The following is an 18,590-nucleotide window of genomic DNA, read 5'->3' as shown; positions in this document are numbered from 1 at the left end:
ATTCTTGGTCCTTATTAAAGTTTCGACCTGTGCCAAGGAGGTCTAGTTTATGTCCTATTCCTTGTAAAGTTTTCAGAGTGTTGGCTTTTACCTCCAGGTCTTTGATCCATTTGGAGTTAATTCTAGTGCTGGGTGACAAAGAAGGATCCAACTTTAGTTTTCTGCAGGTGCTTAACCAGTTCTGCCAGCACCACTTGTTCAAGAGGCTATCTTTCTTCCATTCTATTTTTTTGGCTCTCTTGTCAAAGATTAGGTGGCCATAAGTCTTTGGTTTAATATCTGGGTCTTCAGTTCTATTCCATTGGTCTTTAGGCCTGTTCTTGTGCCAGTACCAAGCTGTTTTGAGAATTATAGCTCTGTAATAGAGTCCAAAGTTTGGTATTGAATTCCTCCTGCGCTGTTCTTTCTGCTAAGAAGTGTTTTTGCTATACGAGGTCTTTTATTATTCCATATGAAATTTTGGATTGCCTCTTCTATTTCTTTAAAGAATGACATTGGTATATTGATGGGTATTGCGATGAGTTTGTAGATTGCCCTTGGCAAGATTGTCATTTTCACGATGTTGTTTCTTCCAATCCAGGAGCATGGGAGGTTTTTCCATTTCCTCAGTTCTGTTTTAATTTCCTTTTTCAGGGTTTTAAAGTTTTCATCAAAAAGGTCCTTTACATTGTTAGTTAAGGTTATTTCTAGGTACTTTATGTTCTTTGAGGCTATTGCAAAAGGAGTTGCTTTCCTGATTGTTTCCTCGTTCCTCTCACTGTTGGCGTAGAGGAAGGCAGTTGATTTTTGAGGGTTAATTTTATACCCTGCCACCCTTCCAAAGTTTTGAATCAGCTTAAGGAGCTTGGGAGTAGAGTCTATAGGATTCTTTAAATACAGGATCATGTCATCTGCAAAGAGGGAAAGTTTTACTTCCTCTTTCCCTATTTGGATCCCCTTTATGCTTGCTTCTTGCCTTATTGCACTGGCTAGGAATTCTAATAGTATGTTAAAGAGGAGTGGAGAGAGTGGGCATCCTTGTCTCATTCCTGATTTTAGAGGGAATGGCTTTAGCTTTTCACCGTTAAGTATAATACCAGCTGTGGGTTTGTCATACACAGTCTTTATTATACTGAGGAATGTTCCATGGATTCCTAGTTTCTCCAGAGCTTTTAACATAAAGGGGTGTTGGATCTTGTCAAATGCCTTTTCTGCATCTATTGAGACAATCATGTGATTTTTGTCCTTGCTCCTGTTGATGTGTTGAATTATATTAAGGATTATTTTCTTTCCTAAGTGTCTTACTGGCTCTCCCATGTCCCAGCTGTAGGTGAAGGGACATTCTGGAAGGCAACTAACACAGCCCAAACCCCACAAATATCCTCTCTTTATTCCCCAATCTAATCTGTATACAATAGCAAGAATTGTTCTCTTCTAAGCCTTCAATATTTGTAATTTGTTTCTTCAGTCAAAGCTGATTAAGAGCATCAAGATTCTCTGCCTACATTCCTGGCATCTGTTTCTTTTCATTCTCAATAGCTTGCTTCACAAAAGCCAACTCTGTCATCCTTGTACACATCTTGTCCTTTTCTACCATCATAGTCTTCTACTCCTGAACACCTACCACTGTCTTTGTCCCGCCCTGAATATTTTCATCAGAACATGTCACCTCCTCAAAATTTCAGTGCAAGCTCAATTTCAAACCCTCCATATGACAGTCTTAATCATGCTCTTGTTCCTCCATCCTTCTTGTTTTCCTGAATTCCTAGCATTTGGTATGAACTGATTTTTATAAATTTTCATTGAGGAATCCTGGTGAATGTTGGGATATATATATATATACCAGCTCTACTTCATGAATAATCACGAATAAATGACATATTCTGCCCCCTCAGTTGCTGGCATGCTAGAAGATGGCCTTTAGCTGTCAGCCTTATTGGGACACAATGTCACCTGCAGAGTCACCTCTCCCAAGGTCACACAGCTTTCCTGGGTTCTATATTTCATGAGTGATGAGAATAGGGGTATAAAACCCTGATTCTCTTGGCCCAATTTCAGAAAGTCCAAATGGTGATATAAGATCCAGAATGCATCCAGGCGTGGTGGCTGAAGCCTGTAATCCTAGATACTCAGGAGGCTAAAATCTGTGAGACTCTTATCTCCAATTAACCACCAGAAAACTAGAAGTGTTGCTGTGGCTCAAGGGGTAGGGTGGTAGCCTTGAGCTGAAGAGCTCAGGGACAATGCCCAGGCCAAGGGGTAGGGTGGTAGCCTTAATCTGAAGGGCTCAGGGACAGCGCCAGCCAAGAGTTCAAGCCCAACAATCAACAAAAAAAAGAAAGAAAGAAAGAAAAGAAAGAAAGAAAGAAAGATCCAGAATGCACCGTAGGTTGACCAACACTAATGTTAGGATTGCCTCAATAGATTGTTATAGAAGTGGTTCTATTTTTCCTGCCCACTATTGCTTCATTCCCTTTCTTTTCATAGTTGCTGATTCAAGAACACATTCAAATATAATTCTTGCACATTGTATACTCTATACCCTAAGATTCTGCTTCCCAACAAGAATATATACATTTATTCACTTGAAATTATGCCTATGTATACATGACTGCCCCATATAGTTTTTCTCCCACTGCAAAATTCTTGAGACGTTGGACGCAAATTCTTAAGATGTTGGTGATGATGGCTACAGATGTTTTAAGCACATTTACAAATCTCAAACTGCCATGAATTTTGGAACCTTTTTTCAGGGGCTTAGAGAAAATAATTAAGAAAGGCTTGCTGATTTGGTAACTGAGATTATGAACATAAATGAAGAGTCTTGGACATTACTTCAGGAGCCTAATGCTCTAAAATTTTAGACTTCCCTTTGGAGAGCAAGTTTTGCGCTCTCTCAGTATAATCATTCTTGGAGAAGGAATCAGTAAGTACTTAAAGAACCAAGAGTGATGTTTGGAAATTAGAAAATCACCCAACCTTGCACACACTGAGCCATGACTTAGCATACAGAGAGGAATTCTTTACTCAGATCTCATCTTTCAATACTAATCCATTCATTGATCTTTACATAAATTTAAAAAACAGATGAAGGAGGTTATTAACAAACTGAGCTCAGTCCAAATATTCAGTTAGAACAATATTAAAATCATTATTGTTGATAGTTTATGAAGTAATTTTATAATCACAGGCAAAATTATTAGTTTTCAAATATGTAAGTTATTTTGGTATGTAAGTTATTTTTGGTTGAAGAATGGAAAAAATGGATTTACAATAAATCTCCTACCTTTATCTTTAAAGGAAATAGTTCTATAACAACTAAAGACTTACAAATTGATGGACTGACATCTGCACTGGCAGACTTTCCAGCAGGTTTCAAAAGACTCCTACTCTTACCATGATTTACCTGGCTTTTATACTCTTTATCATTTAAATGAGTCTCTGCATAAGAACAATACTGAAATTACTCTGTAATATTGGAATTTTTCTCTTTGATGTTAGTGAAACATCTTTGACATGGAATGTTTAAAGTATATATTTCTTTAGCAGACTAAAACTTTTCCAAAAGCACCTTATAGCAGAGAACAATTATTATTAATATACATTTTATCTGGACAAACCAAAATGCAATCAGTTTTCCTTAAAACAATCCTTTCATCAGATTTGCACCAAGTGTGTTCATCCTTCTCATAAAGTGACAAAAAGCCACCAGAAGCGGGTGTCATATCTGAACCTTCATTTCAGTTCATGCTAGATGAAAGAGAATTTTCTCTTGAAAGGGTCATTTCTTTTAAGTCACCAAAATTTATTATAATAGGAGAGTTTCCAGTCTGTGGTATTTCATATGCCTGCCAATTCTATGGCAATTACTTTGGGTTGAACATTGTTCTAAAAAAAATTAAAACCTAGAACTAGGGTATGACACAGTGGTAGAGAGAGAATCTTCAGGGCACAAATGAGACCCAGCACCACAAAACAAAATGTATGCCTACTCAGACCTGTGAATGTGATCTTACTTAGCAGATGTAGTAGGCTAAAACAAGGTCATACTGAATTAGGATGAGACTAAATGTAATATGTTAGTCTTTATAAAAAGAGGGGGATGTTTATACAGGAATTCATGAAGAGACATACATGGCCAAAGAAGGAAGACATGAAGACAGAAATTGGGATGATGAAGCCACAAGCCAAGTAACAAATAGAACGTTGCTGTGCCAACACATTGATGTCAGATATTTGTTCTCAGAATTATGAGAAAGTACATTGTTATTTTTTTTGGCAGTCCTGAAGTTTGAACTCAGGAGCTGGGCACTATCCTTGAACACTTTATACTCAAGGCTAGTGCCCTGCCACTTGAGCCACAGAACCACTTCTGGCTTTTTCTGTGTATGTGGTACCATGGAATCAAATCCAGGGCTTCATGCAAGCTAGGCCAGCATTCTAACACTAGGCCATGCTCCCAGCCCCACTGCTGTTGTTTTAAGGCACTCAGTTCATATAATCTGTTATTGCCACCCTAGGGAATCATGAAAACAAGATACATTGGCTTAAATTGAATCAGGAATAGCTCTAGAGAAAGGGATTTTTGTATTGTTTCATTTTGTTCCAACAAGAGAAAGCAATGATGTAGATGTCCTATCTGGATTCCTTCAGAAGATCCTTTTAATGGCTTTTTCCCCTTCCCCTAATTTGTGGGGGGTTTGTTTGTTTTGCCAAGCCTGGGGTTTGAATGTGGTGTCTGAGCCTCTCTGTGCTCAAGGCTAGCACTCTACCATTTAATCCACAGCACCACTTCTGGCTTTTTCTGTGTATGTGGTACTGAGGATTTGAACCCAGGGCTTTGTGCATGCTAGGCAAGCACTCTACCACCAGGCCCCACTCCAGGCCCCTAAATTGTTACCATGTTGAAAGCTTATTTATTCAATAAGGAACTGGGAATATTTTAATGGGGTTGTTGTTAGTAAGGGATCTGCATGTTTCTTTCACCAGTACATTTATTCTTGAATTTATTTTCTAATGTACATCAAATATTTATATATATAAAAATTCCAATCAGGGCCAGGAGTTTGGACTAGTGGTAGAGTGCTCACCTAGCATGGGTTCAATTCCTTGGTACCACATACACAGAAAAAGCCAGAAATGGTGCTGTGGCTCAGTGGTAGTCTTGAGAAAGCCCAAGGGCAGTGCTCAGGTCCTGAGTTCCAGCCCTGGGACTGGCAAAAAAAATTCAATAATAAGCCAGGTGCTGGTGGCTCTAGCCTGTAATCCTCGCTACTTAGGAGCCTGAAATCTGAGGATCATATTTCAAAGCCAGCCTGGGCACAAAAAGTCAATTGACTCATATCTCCAATTAACCACCAGAAAACAAAACAACAACAAAAAAGTGGTGCTGTGGCTCAACATGGTAGAGTACTAGCTCTTCAGCTCAAGGACAGAGCCCAGGTTCAGAGTTCAAATCCCATGACCAACAAAATTAATTTATTAATTCCAATCATAACAAAAGGATTTATAGTCTATATGCTGGAACATCCTGATTTTTTCAATTTAGAAACAATAGCTATTCTCATTCCCTTGTGAATCCAAAGAGTTAAGAATCCAAAGAGTTAAATTGGGCCTATGAATAGAGTCAGGCTTCCCACACATTCTGTAAGAGATTAACAGCAGGATAGAAATAATATAGGGTTCATCTTCATAGCCAGGTGGGATTCAGATTTTAAAAGCCACAGCACCTCTAGAGATGAGGCTTGAAACCCATCACTAAGACCTTCACATTGGATGGACCTTTTGTTGCCAAATTACAGTATTAGAAAAAAATGACAGCATCATGCTCATACATTGATTAGTCTATGCTGTCTGGATTTCACTGCTTTCTTCAGCCTGTGGGCTGGTAATGCGCAAGGATGCCAGTCATCATAGTGGCTTGTATCAGGGCATTCAAAGGGATAATTCAGACATGCTTTTATCCCAGACTCACAGAATGAAAGGCCTCAGCTCAGACTAGTTCTTATTGTAGAGTTGGGAAATTGGGCTCCTCAAAGGCCAGATAGCTATTTAATAGTGGGAACAGTAATGTAACCTCAGTTTTGTGGCCTCACCTATGTTGCCCTTGACTGGAAATAAGCTTTGCTTTCCCTAGGTAATTGCATCTGATTTAAGTACAGCTTCCTTCAAGGAAGGAAGTTCCCCTACCTTTGGAGTTGCTGCTTGAAGATGCATCCCAAATTTTGCTGCACTCATCATGATAGAGTGCAGGATGTTGTTTCCATCCCCTATCCAGCTCAGGGTAAGACCTTTGAGGCATCCATAGTGTTCCTAAAAGAGAAGAGATGGAGGTTAAACCTAGGAGGAAATCCACCTTTTTGTTATAGATACTATGGTTAACATAAAAGGTCTTCATCTCAGTTTTAATGCCTGGTTGGAATGATAAAGTACTATTTTTGCATTGTCTAGAACAATTCAGGAGAATGTTACTGAATTCAATATTGTCTTCTACAATTACAATAGTAAAAAGTGTTAATATATTAAACAAATACATCATACAATTGTATGAAGACTCAGACTTTCATACATTTCAAATCTGAATCTCTGTTCTATTTATTCAACAAATGAACGCCATAAACATTCAAACGTGGTCCTTGACCCTAGCCAGAACAAAGAACAAAGGAGTGAAAAATCACTGCTATTTTAGAGTTTTTATACTTTGGTATAAAATAAGGGAAATATAGTGTACCTATAACTGTGTAGACTACGGGCTCTGACAATCCTTCCATTTATCTAAGGCTGAAAAACCTGCCCAATCATACTGTATACAAACGATAAACACATGCCTGAAAATTATAGTGGCAAACATCAGGATAACTTCTTTTTTTGTTTTCTTTTATATCTTAAGGTTTATTAGGCACAGATATACATATATGTATATTAACAGCAGTGTTATATATACTTATGTATTTCTATAAACTATACAGACAAATATATACATTCTATCTATGCTATGATAAGTACATGTGTGTGTGTGTGTGTGTGTGTGTGTGTGTGTGCAAGAGAACTTCTTGATACAGTTGGGCGTAAATGGGATCAGGTAAAATTACCCATTTCAATTCTATCAGCAGCCTCATTTACAAACAATAATTCTGAAGTAATTTTCTCTCATGTGAAAATGAGACAAAATTTAGCCTAGATGTAGCTGAAACCATGGATATTAGGATTTTAAGTGGCAAGAGAGCTCACCTACCATGCTTGAGGTCTTGGGTTCCAATCCTAACATAATACAGACACTCCCAAAATGGATTTGATAACACTGGAACAGGCTCATGGACATTTCTTTTATTTTTCCAGAAGTAAGTGTTCATAGGTTTCTTGTATTCTTACATATTTATTTATTAAAATGTTTATTAACAAGCAATTCTATTTAATTTGTAAATAATGGAAACATTAGATGATTAAGCGAGGATTAAATCTAGTGCCACCACATTTATAACATGCCTTTACGTGTGTGTGCCAGTCCTAGGGCTTGAACTCACAACATGGATACTGTCCCTGAGCTGATTGGTTAAAGCTAAGACACTCACTTAGACCACAGCTCCATCTCTGACTTTTGTTTTTGGTAATTAATTGGACATAAGAGTCTCATGGACTCCCCAGGATGGCTTTGAACCAAGATCATCAGATCTCAGCCTCCTGAGTAGCTAGGATTATAGGTGTGAGACAAATGTTCCCAGCATATCATATGCTTTTAATTAGCTGCTATTTATTCACTAAAATCCTACTTTGGTATCTCTTATATGAAGGCATTTCATAAGGTCCTGTAAGGGACCCTATGATGAATAGAACAACAATTCATGACATCAGAAAGGATTAAATTATCTGGTGTCTCTCGAAGGCCACAGACAGCAACTTGATATCTCACACTGTTGTTTCATGTTCCCTGCATGGATCCTCTTCTCATATCTGAACAGCTTCATTTTGAGTTTAGTCTCACTTATAAATGGGGAGGAAATTGGGCCTCTCCAGTTCATTTTTCCCCATCTCCTCAGATCATCTATAGGCGCTCAAATCATGGTTATTAGAATTTCAAGTGCCCAAACCATGTGAATTAGCTGTGGCAAACCATGCCAGATAATTATTACTAAGTTATCAAGTTATTGATTTTGGAGAACAAAGCTAAATTAGAGTCTAAACACTATATTCAGCTTTTTCACATGTATGTTAATAGTAGATAGAGCTTGAACTCAGGACCAGGGTGTCTCCAATAGCTTTTTCACCCAAGGCTGGCACGCTACTACTTGAGCTACACCTCTACTTTTGGCCATTTTGATTATTCAAAACAAACTCTACTGGCCTTCCTGCCCAACTATAGACTCTTAATGGATGTAGGATGGCACAAGTCTTGTCTATGTTGTATGCTCTAGAATTCCTTGTTCATATGTTGTTAAACATGGCACCAAAAAAAAGCAGTGACTACGAGAACAGAAGATATGAGAGGTACTAAATGGTTTGAAAACAGGGTTAAGGACAGAAAGTATCAAAGTTAGTTTTTCAAAGTGCCTTGTTTTCCTCAGACAAATAGAATGCACATACATACTATAACTTTTGGTCAAGGCATTTGGAGATAAATTATAATGATGATTAAATACCATGATTTAAGCAAATGGTTTCACTAATTCATTCCTGACTAATATTAGTCAGGAATTTACAAATTTTGTTCTCTGTAAACAAAGAACTATACTAACCTGGAGCGTAAGGTAATCAGCCAAGATCTGGATAGGATGATACAAGTCTGACAGTCCATTGACAATTGGGATGGATGCTTCTTTAGCCAGAGTGTCCAGATCTGATTGCTTATACACCCGAGCCAATACTGCATCTGTCATGCCAGACAACACGCTGCAGCAAAATAAAGAAAAAATCTAAATTTGTCATATTTAATAATTCCTTAACACAAGATCCCAACAATCAAATCTGAATAAAGTAGAATCTGCACTAAGTTATACATACCTATCAACATGAAAGATTTAAAGTCTATATTAAATATATAACTGTTATAGTACACAGATGTTATTGCAACCACATATAATCTAGTGGCCAGTGTGGTCAGTGTGATTTCATACTTATCTATCTACTTATTATCTATCTATCTATCTATCTATCTATCTATCTATCTATCTATCTATCTATCTGTCTACCTATCTACCCATCTATGATATATTTATATTGGAAATGGTCCTAGGGTTTGAACTCAGGGCCAGGGCACACTCCCTGAGCTTTCTTCCTCAAAGCTAGTGCCTCTACCACTTGCAAATCAGCTCCATTTCTGGATTTTTGGTGGTTAATTGGAAATAAGAGTATCAAGGAACTGGGCACAGTGGCTCACGCCTGTAATACTAAGCTACTCAGGAGGCTGAGATCTGAGGATCACAGTTCAAAGCCAGCCAGGACACTAAAGACATGAGTCTCTTATCTCCAATTAATCTCTAGAAAAGGGTAAGTGGTTACTGTGGCTCCAGGTGGTATCCTTGAGAGGAGAGCTCAGGGGCAATGCCCAGGCCCGGAATTCAAGCCCCATGACCCACAAAAAAAGAAAGGAAGGAAGGAAGGAAGGAAGGAAGGAAGGAAGGAAGGAAGAAAAGTACACTAAGACATGATATATTACAGAGTTCACTTTTCCTTTTGTCTTGCTTATCTGTCTTAGGGTAGGGAAGATAGGAGGGGGCACAGAAATGGTGAGACAAAGGATGAACAAATGCAGCAGTGCTACTTACTAAACATTGTTAAAAAAAAGCACTATACAATTGGGGGGGGGAGATGGGAAGGAAAAAATGGAAGAGCAAAGGAAGAGATGACATTGTCCAACAAGAAATGTACTCTTTATCTGACTTATATAAAACTGTAACACCTCTGGACTTTACCTTTATAATGACAAAAAATATATGAAGAAAAAAATAGGAGTCCACCAATTTAGGCAGATGTAGCTCAGTTCATTAGTAGTACAGTGCTTGTCTCCCACGCACAAAGCCTTTAACTCCTATCCCCAACAACAATCTCACACATGTGCGCGCGCACACTCAATTGTGGGCAGACATGACGATGAATTCTAATTAATGAATACTAGTTAGTCAGGTTTAAAGGATTAAGATCAAAAGTAAGATATAACAAAAGCACTTCTAATGATTTTGTGTGCAGCCAATTTTCTCTCACATGAGCCTACTTTAAAAATACATATTCTTCTGCAACATTGAAAGCTCCAGTGTAGCAGCCTTGAATATGTACAATGACTGCCCAATAATAGCCTGAAATGAAAAGAACTGTGGACATTCAGCCTCCCGCTGTAGCCCCTGTGGTGATCTGATGAGACCATGCTATCCTTAGAACATTCGCATTTCTAGTGCAGCAGGAGCAGACTAGAGCTGGGCCATTTCTGGATGACGCATGTACATGGGCATTTCTTACCCACCTTTCCTCCCTCACCCAACACCAGAAAGCAGTGCAGCACATAAACTTTGGTTGCTAATATTAACCTCTACCAAAAATGAATAAGAGACAGGTGGCTCATGCCTGTAATTCTAACTACTCAAAAGCTAAGATCTGAGGATCAGGGCTCAAAACCAGTCCAGGCACGAAAGTCCATGAGACTCTTATCTCCAATTAACCACCAGAAACCAAAACCAGAACTGGTGCTGTGGCTCAAAGTGGTAGAACACTAGCCTTGAGCTGAAGAGCTCAGGGACAGCACCCAGGTCCAGAGTTCATGCCCCACAACCGACAAAAAATAATGAATACGTAGAAACTATCAAAGGACAGTTGATTCCAAGTCCTTGTGCAGAATAAAACCAGAAAAAAAATTTGCAACATCACATTATTGCCAGGAAGCCAGAATGATTTGTAAAATGGCAGAGGCTATGCTAAAGAGAAAAAGTATTGTTTAACAGTTCCCATTTTTCAAACTGTTATTTATAGTAATAAAAAATCAGTACATGAAATGAGTTCTGTTTGTGAAAGGCTGTAATGCTTGTATGAAAGGAGTTAATATAAAGACACTGTAAAAAAATGTCTTAGAGGCCAGGAGTTGGGCCTAGTGGTAGAGTACTAGCATGCACAAAGACAGAGGTTTGATTCCTTGGTACAGCATACATAGAAAAGCTGGAAGCTAAAGTGGTAGAGCTCTAGCCTTGAGAAAGTCAAAGGATAGTGCTCAGAGCCTGATTTCAAGCCCCAGGACTGGGGGAAAAATCAGCTTAATAAACTAAATGAAAGGAACTCTAGGATAAGGAAACGAGAGCTATATATTGTGTGATTGTTGTTCTTAATGTACTATGTTATTTATCTTCTCTTTTTTTTTACCCTTATGGTTAATCTTATATTGTTACTATATCTGACTTTGTTATCTGGTATATTGTATATACATGTATTTGTTTGTTTGAAATAGGAAAGGGAAGAGGTAAAATAAGATGATTGGGAGGGGGTGAGGGGAATGAAATGGGGACAAAAACATGACAAGGGGTATCAAAGTGTGAGAAGTAATGAACCTACTACCTGACGAATGTAACTAACCCCTCTGTACATTATCCCGACAATAAAAATAAATAAATAAATAAATAAAAATAATCAGCTTAATAAAGAACAGTGGATATTACCACTACACTTCAATTTGTTTATTTAAATAAGAGTGTTTTTATATAAAAGTAGCACAGAAAGATATTTTTTGTATATTTCTGTTCTTAAGTTATAAATCTTCCTTCCTTCCTTTCTTTCTTTCTTTCTTTCTTTCTTTCTTTCTTTCTTTCTTTCTTTCTTCCTTTCTTTCTTTCGTTCTTTTTGTGGGTCATGGGGCTTGAACTAGGCCTGAGTGTTGTGCCTGAGCTCTTCAGCTCAAGGCTATTGCCCTACCTTTGGGCCTGGGTGCTATCCCTGAGCTCTTTAGCTCAAGGCTACCATCCTTCAGCCAAGCCCCACTGCCTTTTTTCCTAGAGGTTAATTGAAGATAAGAGTCTTGGTCCTTTTGTGCCAGGGCTGGCTTTGAACCTTGATCATCAGATTTCAGTCTCCTGAGTAGTTAGGATTACAGGCATGAGCCAATGCGCCCAGCTTGTATTACTTTCAATCTGCATAAACCACAAAAATTTAAATAATTTGCAAGCCAAATAGTTGAAACTATATTGTAAATAGACAAGCCCCGGCAACATATGTGGCCTTTTGAAAAATAAAGTCGAGTTGAGCAGTTAACTAGTACCAGTTATCATAAAATTTCCAATGAGAAGGATGATACAACTTTTCCAAAGCAATAACTTAGTTAACTGTCCTGAAAAAGAAATCTAAAATTCATTTCCTGTTTCTCTGAGAAGGAAATCTTATGATTCCATTTACTGTAAAAAAAATGCCAATAAGAGAAAGCATATGTTTTTAAACATTGAAGCCAAACCACGTTTAAGAGTATTACAAAAAACAATACAAGGGATACTATCAGAATCTACAAAAAAGATAGGATACTATTCTAGACAGAATAACGATCCTCAAATTTTTCCATGTCCCAATACCCAGAACTAGTCCTCTTTTTTACTTGGTAAAAAAAAAGAATTTTGATTAAAGCATGATTTTTTGAGATGAACAGATTCTACTGGCCCAACCTCAAGTATTTATAACAGGGAAGCAAGAGGTCAGAAATAAGAGATACTATGATAAGTTTAAACATCAATGAAACAGTCAGGACCCAAAGAATGTAGGCATCTCTGAAAGCTAGAAAGCACATGAAACCAAATCTTCCCTGGAGCCTCCAGAAGGCACACAGCTCTGTGTACCGGTATTGCAATTCTGACTTTTGAAACAGTAAGCTTGTAAGTTTGAACTATTTTAAATCATGAAGTTTGTAGTAATTGGTAAAAGCAATATAGGAAACCAATATGGATCCTATGACAAAAATGAAAACTATGTAATAAAAAAGATATACAATATGCTGGTCAGCAGCTTGAGTTTAATTCATCTTGATCTTAGCAATCTATTCTTACAACCTAACCAGAATCAAGTGATATGAAATCCATTTAACTTATATTCTTGGCTTCCTAAAATGTACTTTTCCCCCTTCCTGCCCAATGAAATTATGTAAACCATTAAAATGTATAAAAGCATTCTCTTGTAAAATTTCTGACAGCCTAGGAATATATAGAAATTAAATTTCCAATACCTTGTAAGAATAAGAATCAAAATAGGTTTCAAGAATTAAAAAAATAGGGGCTGGGAGTTTGGCCTAGTAGTTAAAGTGCTTGCCTAGCATGCATGAAGACCCAGGTTCGATTCCTCGGTACCACATATATAGAAAAAAGCCGGAAGTGGTGCTGAGGCTCAAGTGGTAGAGCTCTAGCCTTGAGAAAGTCCAAGGACAGTGCTCAGGCCCTGAGCTCAAGCCCAGGACTGGCAAAAAAAAAAAAGAATTAAAAAAATAGTAGCCAGGTGTTGGTGGCTCACGCCTGTAATCCTAACTACTCAGAAGGCTGAGATCTGAGGACAGCAGTTCAAAGTCAGCCCAGGCAGGAAAATCCATGAGACTCCTATCTCCATTTAATCACAGAAAAGGCTGGAAGTAGTACTGTGGCTTAAGTGTTAGAGCACTGACCTTGAGCAAAAAGGAACTCAAAGACAGAGCCCAAGCCCAGAGTTAGCGCCCTAGGATCAACAAAAAATAAAATAAAATCCATGATATTGATATCATCGCACCATTTATTCTCAAAATGTTAATCAACTCTATAACCAATGTAATGCTTTATACTTTTTCCTTTGTAAAATACGTTTAGAGCATTCAAGAAAATCCAAATTGCTGTGCTTCTTCTAATTAAATGTTTAAGAGTGCTTGATTAGACTTTTAATAATTATTTAAATGGTAAGACGACTTGTTTTGTTCATTTACTATGTATTTGATGTATTGGTTGCATAAGTAGCTCGTAATTGTTTTCCTTTAATAGTGCTAGGGAATCAAAGCCACAACCTTATGCATACTAGACAAATGTTCTACAAACTAGTTACAACCCTAGCCCTCATATGTAAATATAGATAGGGCATGAAAACTTGAACATGAACCAGAATCATTGGCAAGGCATACTAACATTGTCTTCTGTTTCTAATCCAGTAGGCCTGAGAGTTTCCATTTCTATAAGCTCCCAAGGGCTGTTATGTTGTTGCTTTGCTGACCATATTTTAAGAATCAGCCATTTATAGACACGTTCATGTTTAAGTCATTTATAGACATATTCATGTTTAAATATAACATATTCATGTTATATTTAAGTGAATGATAAATGATTTATAAATTCCTAAGTTTCTTAGGTAACCTGGAAATAAAGGACAAAGATTAAGGAATATTCCTACTAGGCACACAAAGAAACTACTTGGATATTCAGACATCTAGAAAGGAAAAAGTAACATGACAGAACACGGTAGTAAATGAAGCTTGCCCAGCTCTCAGTCACAGGATTTACTGGTAAAGTGAAATTCAATGAGATAAGGGCTGTTAGGTATGTGTGATGGAGATATTAAAGACATTTCAGATGATTTGCATTGTTTCGTTCGTGGTATGTATTTTATGAATGTTTAAAGTTTTCATGAACATGGAGAAACCTCCATTCTTATTCTTTTTGGCTAAGAAAAATATATAGATCCGGGCGCGGTGCCTCATGCCTGTAATCCTAGCTACTCAAGAGGTTGAGATCTGAAAATCAAGGTTCAAAGCCAGCCAGGGCACCAAAAAATCTGAAACTCTTATCTCCAATTATCCCCTAGAAAATGGGAAGTGAGCTTGGCTGAATTGTAGGGAGGTAGCTTTGAGCTGAAGAACTCAGGGACAGCACTGAGGCTGAGTTCAAGCCCCATGACCCACAAAAAAATCTTTAGAAAATAATAAACAAACCTTTTTACTGGAAACATTGACAATCCTTTAGCTAGGATCAAGCTATATGACCATACAATAATATAGGTTGATACAGTTCTCCATAAATTCAAGACCCCACTTTTAAACATTTTCAAGAGCTTTATTCTAGTGAGTTGGGAGTTTGACCTACTGGTAGAGTGCTTATATAGCATGCACAAAAACCAGGGATCGATTCTTCGGTACCACATACATAGAAAAAAAGCCAGAAGTGGTGTTGTGGCTCAAATGGTAGTGTTCTAGCCTTGAGAAAACCCAAGGACAGTGCTCAGGCCCTGAGCCCAAGCCCAGGACTGGCAAAAAAAAACAACAACAAAAATACAGAGCTTTATTCTACATGCTACAAATGAAAATTTGATAAGTTAACAATAATCTGGCTTAGATCCAAAGAAATATAGGCTTTATGATTTCCCTCATTTGTAATAATTAGTGTATGTCTAGGACATACATAGCAGAAGATGACAATAGCTCAGTAGCTATATGCATGTGGCCATATAGGACGAGGCTAAGTGAAATGACCTCCAGGATGTGGAAACAAGAAGTTTATCTTTGTGATTGTTTCTTTTAATGTACTGTGTGTACTTCTTTTCTTTTTTGTTCTTGTTGTTGTTGTTGTTTTTCCCTTACTGTTTATCCCATTATTACTGTATCTGATTTTGCTATCTGGTATATTGTATATATGTTTATTTGTTGATTTAAATTAGGGAAGGGAAGGGGAACACCAATATGATGAGACAAAGGACAAAGGGTGAACCAATGCAACAGAAATAGTCACAAGACAGTATGTTGGAAATGAACTCTACAACTTGGGTGGTGGATGGGTGGAAGGAAAGTGGAGAAAAACATGAGAAACGGTAACAATGTTAGAGAAGTAATAGACTCACTACCTTAACATTTTAACTGTCGTCATCATGATAATAAATTTTTTTTTAAAAAGTCTGGGGAGCCAGGAGTTTGGCCTAGTGGTAGAGTTCTTGTCTAGCATCCATGAAGACCTGGGTTCAATTCCTCAATATCACATACATAGAAAAAAACCTGGAAGTGATGGTGTGGCTCAAGTAGTATAGCTCTACCCTTGAGAAAAAAAATAAGACTGGCTCTACAAAAAGCTTGCTCTCCCTCTCTCTCTCTCTCTCTCTCTCTCTCTCTCTCTCTCTCTCTCTCTCTCTCTCTCTCTCTCTCTCTTTCTTTTTTTTTTTTCTTTTGCCAGTCCTGGGGCTTGAACTTAGGATCTGGGCACTGTCCTTGGGCTTTCTCAAGGCTAGCACTCTACCACTTGAGCCACAGCACTACTTCTGGTTTTTTCTGTGTATGTGGTACCATGGAATCAAACCTGGGGCTTCATGCATGCTAAGCAAGCACTCTACTAATAGGCCACACTCCCGGCCCTATGAAGACTTTTCCTTTTGGCCTTATTTCAATTGAATATATGGAGTTGTGCTTGCCTTCCAATACATTCCTGCAATTTCACAATCTTAAGTATCTTTCAACAATTGTAACAAAAATATTATTTGTAAAACCCACATTACCCAAATTGTGTTTCCCTCACAGACCCTCTTTCTTCAGATGCTTAATAGCCAATATTAGTATTTTTCCAAGACAATTAACAACTTAAATATTCTTATTAAACGTATTTGCCTAAATTATATGTAGCCATTTCCCCTATCATATATTTTCCAACTGTTCAGTAAAACAAGAAGTCTGGCTGGGGACTTTAAATAGAAAGACAATTCCCAAGGGATAAAAAATGGTAAAATATTAGCATGCTATTTCTGTATGATAGTGGTTTTAATACATATATATCATTTATATTCATATATCCTGATTTACTATTTTCTATCAAGAGTACTTTTGTAATATGCAAAAAAGTATACCAGTAGCCAGTAATCCTGGCTACTCAGGAGGCTGAAATCTAAAAAATCTCGATTCAAGGCCAGCCTAGGCACTAAAGATCATGAGACATTTTTTTTTGCCAGTCCTGGGCTTGAGCTCAGGGCCTGAGCACTGTCCTTGGACTTTCTCAAGGCTAGCACTCTACCACTTGAGCCTCAGCACCACTTCCAGCTTTTTTCTATGTATGTGGGGTATGGAGGAATCGAACCCGGGTCTTCGTGCATGCTAGGCAAGCACTCTACCACTAGGCCAAACTCCCGGCCCAGATCATGAGACTTTTATCTCCAGTTAACCACTAGAAAACTGGAAGTGGTGCTATGGCTCCAGGGGTAGGGCAGTAGCCTTGAGCTGAGGAGCTCAGGGACAGCACCCAATCCCAGAGTTTTAGCCCCATAACACCTCCCCAAAAAAGTATACCAGTAAAAACAAAGAAAATTTCCTCAAAAAGAACTTTGAAAGTAATTAAAAGTAAAATAAGGCTTCTTAAAAGAATGATTAAATCCTGGACTTTGTAAAGAAACATACAAAATGAACCTGCAATGTCTCATAGTATGAAAAAGTGAGGGAATTATCAAAGATGAATGGGATTTTGGTCAAAATGACCTAACTTAAACGCAGATCACAGTGGCTAAAAATATAGGACAATTTATGCATCAACAAGAATAAAAGCTGGGATAAATTGAAACCTTAAAATATATAAAATACATGAGTTTACCAAGTTACAAAAACATACAATAACATAGAGAAGAGTCATAACAAGACCAATTTCAGCTCAATTTGAAAGAACACTTTCAGATTGTGTAAAGTCATGGTCAGAACAGTCAGACTTAAATAATGAAGCAAGAGAGCATGTAAAGAGTACTCTAATTCTCAGTGTTTTCACCTGGGACTCCACGACCATTTTTAAATGAACAATGTAAAAGAGGCACAAAAAGTATGGTTGGTCTAAGTAAATCCTTTCCCACTCAGACTTTGTTATTTTTTGATATTTTTCTTCATGTAAGAAAAAATCTGACTAAAAGACTCAAAACCCAAACAGCAACAACAAAAATGAAATAAATAAGAAAAGTCTCCAATGGCACCAGGGAAGCTAGGCACAGTCTGTAGTGTTGTGTGAAGACACAAAACAAACAAAAATGTCCTAACCCCCACAAGTATGCCAAACTAAATTTTAAGAGAGAATCTGAATATTGATAAGATGGGCAATCATCCACTATGATGCTCTTGAAAGGAGATGAATTCCATGTAAAGTATGGAAATATACAGAATAATGTGTGAATTTGGGGAACAATCTGGTACTGGTATAGGATGATCAGCCAGGAAAAGAGACAGAAATCTGTGATTGCACAGAGTACAATTCATTGAATAGTTAGTGCCAACAATGTGGGCAGCAGCAAAATTTAGGTCAGAGGAAAGGGGTTTCTATTATGGTCAGGGCAAAACTGATTTTCAACTTACTTGAAATGTACATAGTTTATCTTGAGATGCCCTCAGAAGCATTAGGCGCTGGGATAGGAATGTGACTTTAGACGTAGAATGCTTCCCTAACATGCATGAAGCCCTGGGTTTGATTCCTTTGTACCACATGAACAGAAAAGGCTGAAAGTAGTGCTGTGGCTCAGTGGTAGAACGCTAGCTAGCATTGAGCAAAAGAAGTTCAGGCACAGGGCCCAGGCCCTGAGTTGAAGCCCCTGTACTGGAAAAAGAAACAAACATTAGGCACTGAAACTTTTCAAACTCCACATGCCCTCTAATGGTTTTGTGTATCTGAAACAGCCGGGGTTACTGACAGGGAAATTAGGGTGAT

The 18,590-nt window shown here is 37.8% G+C and overlaps 1 protein-coding gene across 1 annotated transcript in view; it reads right to left on the bottom strand.

The window, feature by feature from the left end:
- The window catches only part of Otc (ornithine transcarbamylase), a 69,579-nt gene that overhangs the window by 13,485 nt on the left and 37,504 nt on the right, over nt 1-18,590 (bottom strand). The window contains exons 5-6 of the mRNA XM_090326216.1: nt 8,712-8,865; nt 6,169-6,291 (exon numbers count right to left, since the gene is read on the bottom strand). Coding sequence (XP_090182342.1) covers nt 6,169-6,291; nt 8,712-8,865 — 277 coding nt within the window. The remainder of the gene's footprint in view (nt 1-6,168; nt 6,292-8,711; nt 8,866-18,590) is intronic.

The sequence above is a fragment of the Megascapheus bottae genome, chromosome X (genome assembly GCF_031878675.1).
Source record: "Megascapheus bottae isolate mThoBot1 chromosome X, mThoBot2.hap1, whole genome shotgun sequence".
NCBI lineage: Eukaryota > Metazoa > Chordata > Mammalia > Rodentia > Geomyidae > Megascapheus > Megascapheus bottae.
The sequence above is the reverse complement of the archived record's forward strand: the minus strand, read 5'-3'. Positions and strand labels throughout refer to the sequence as shown.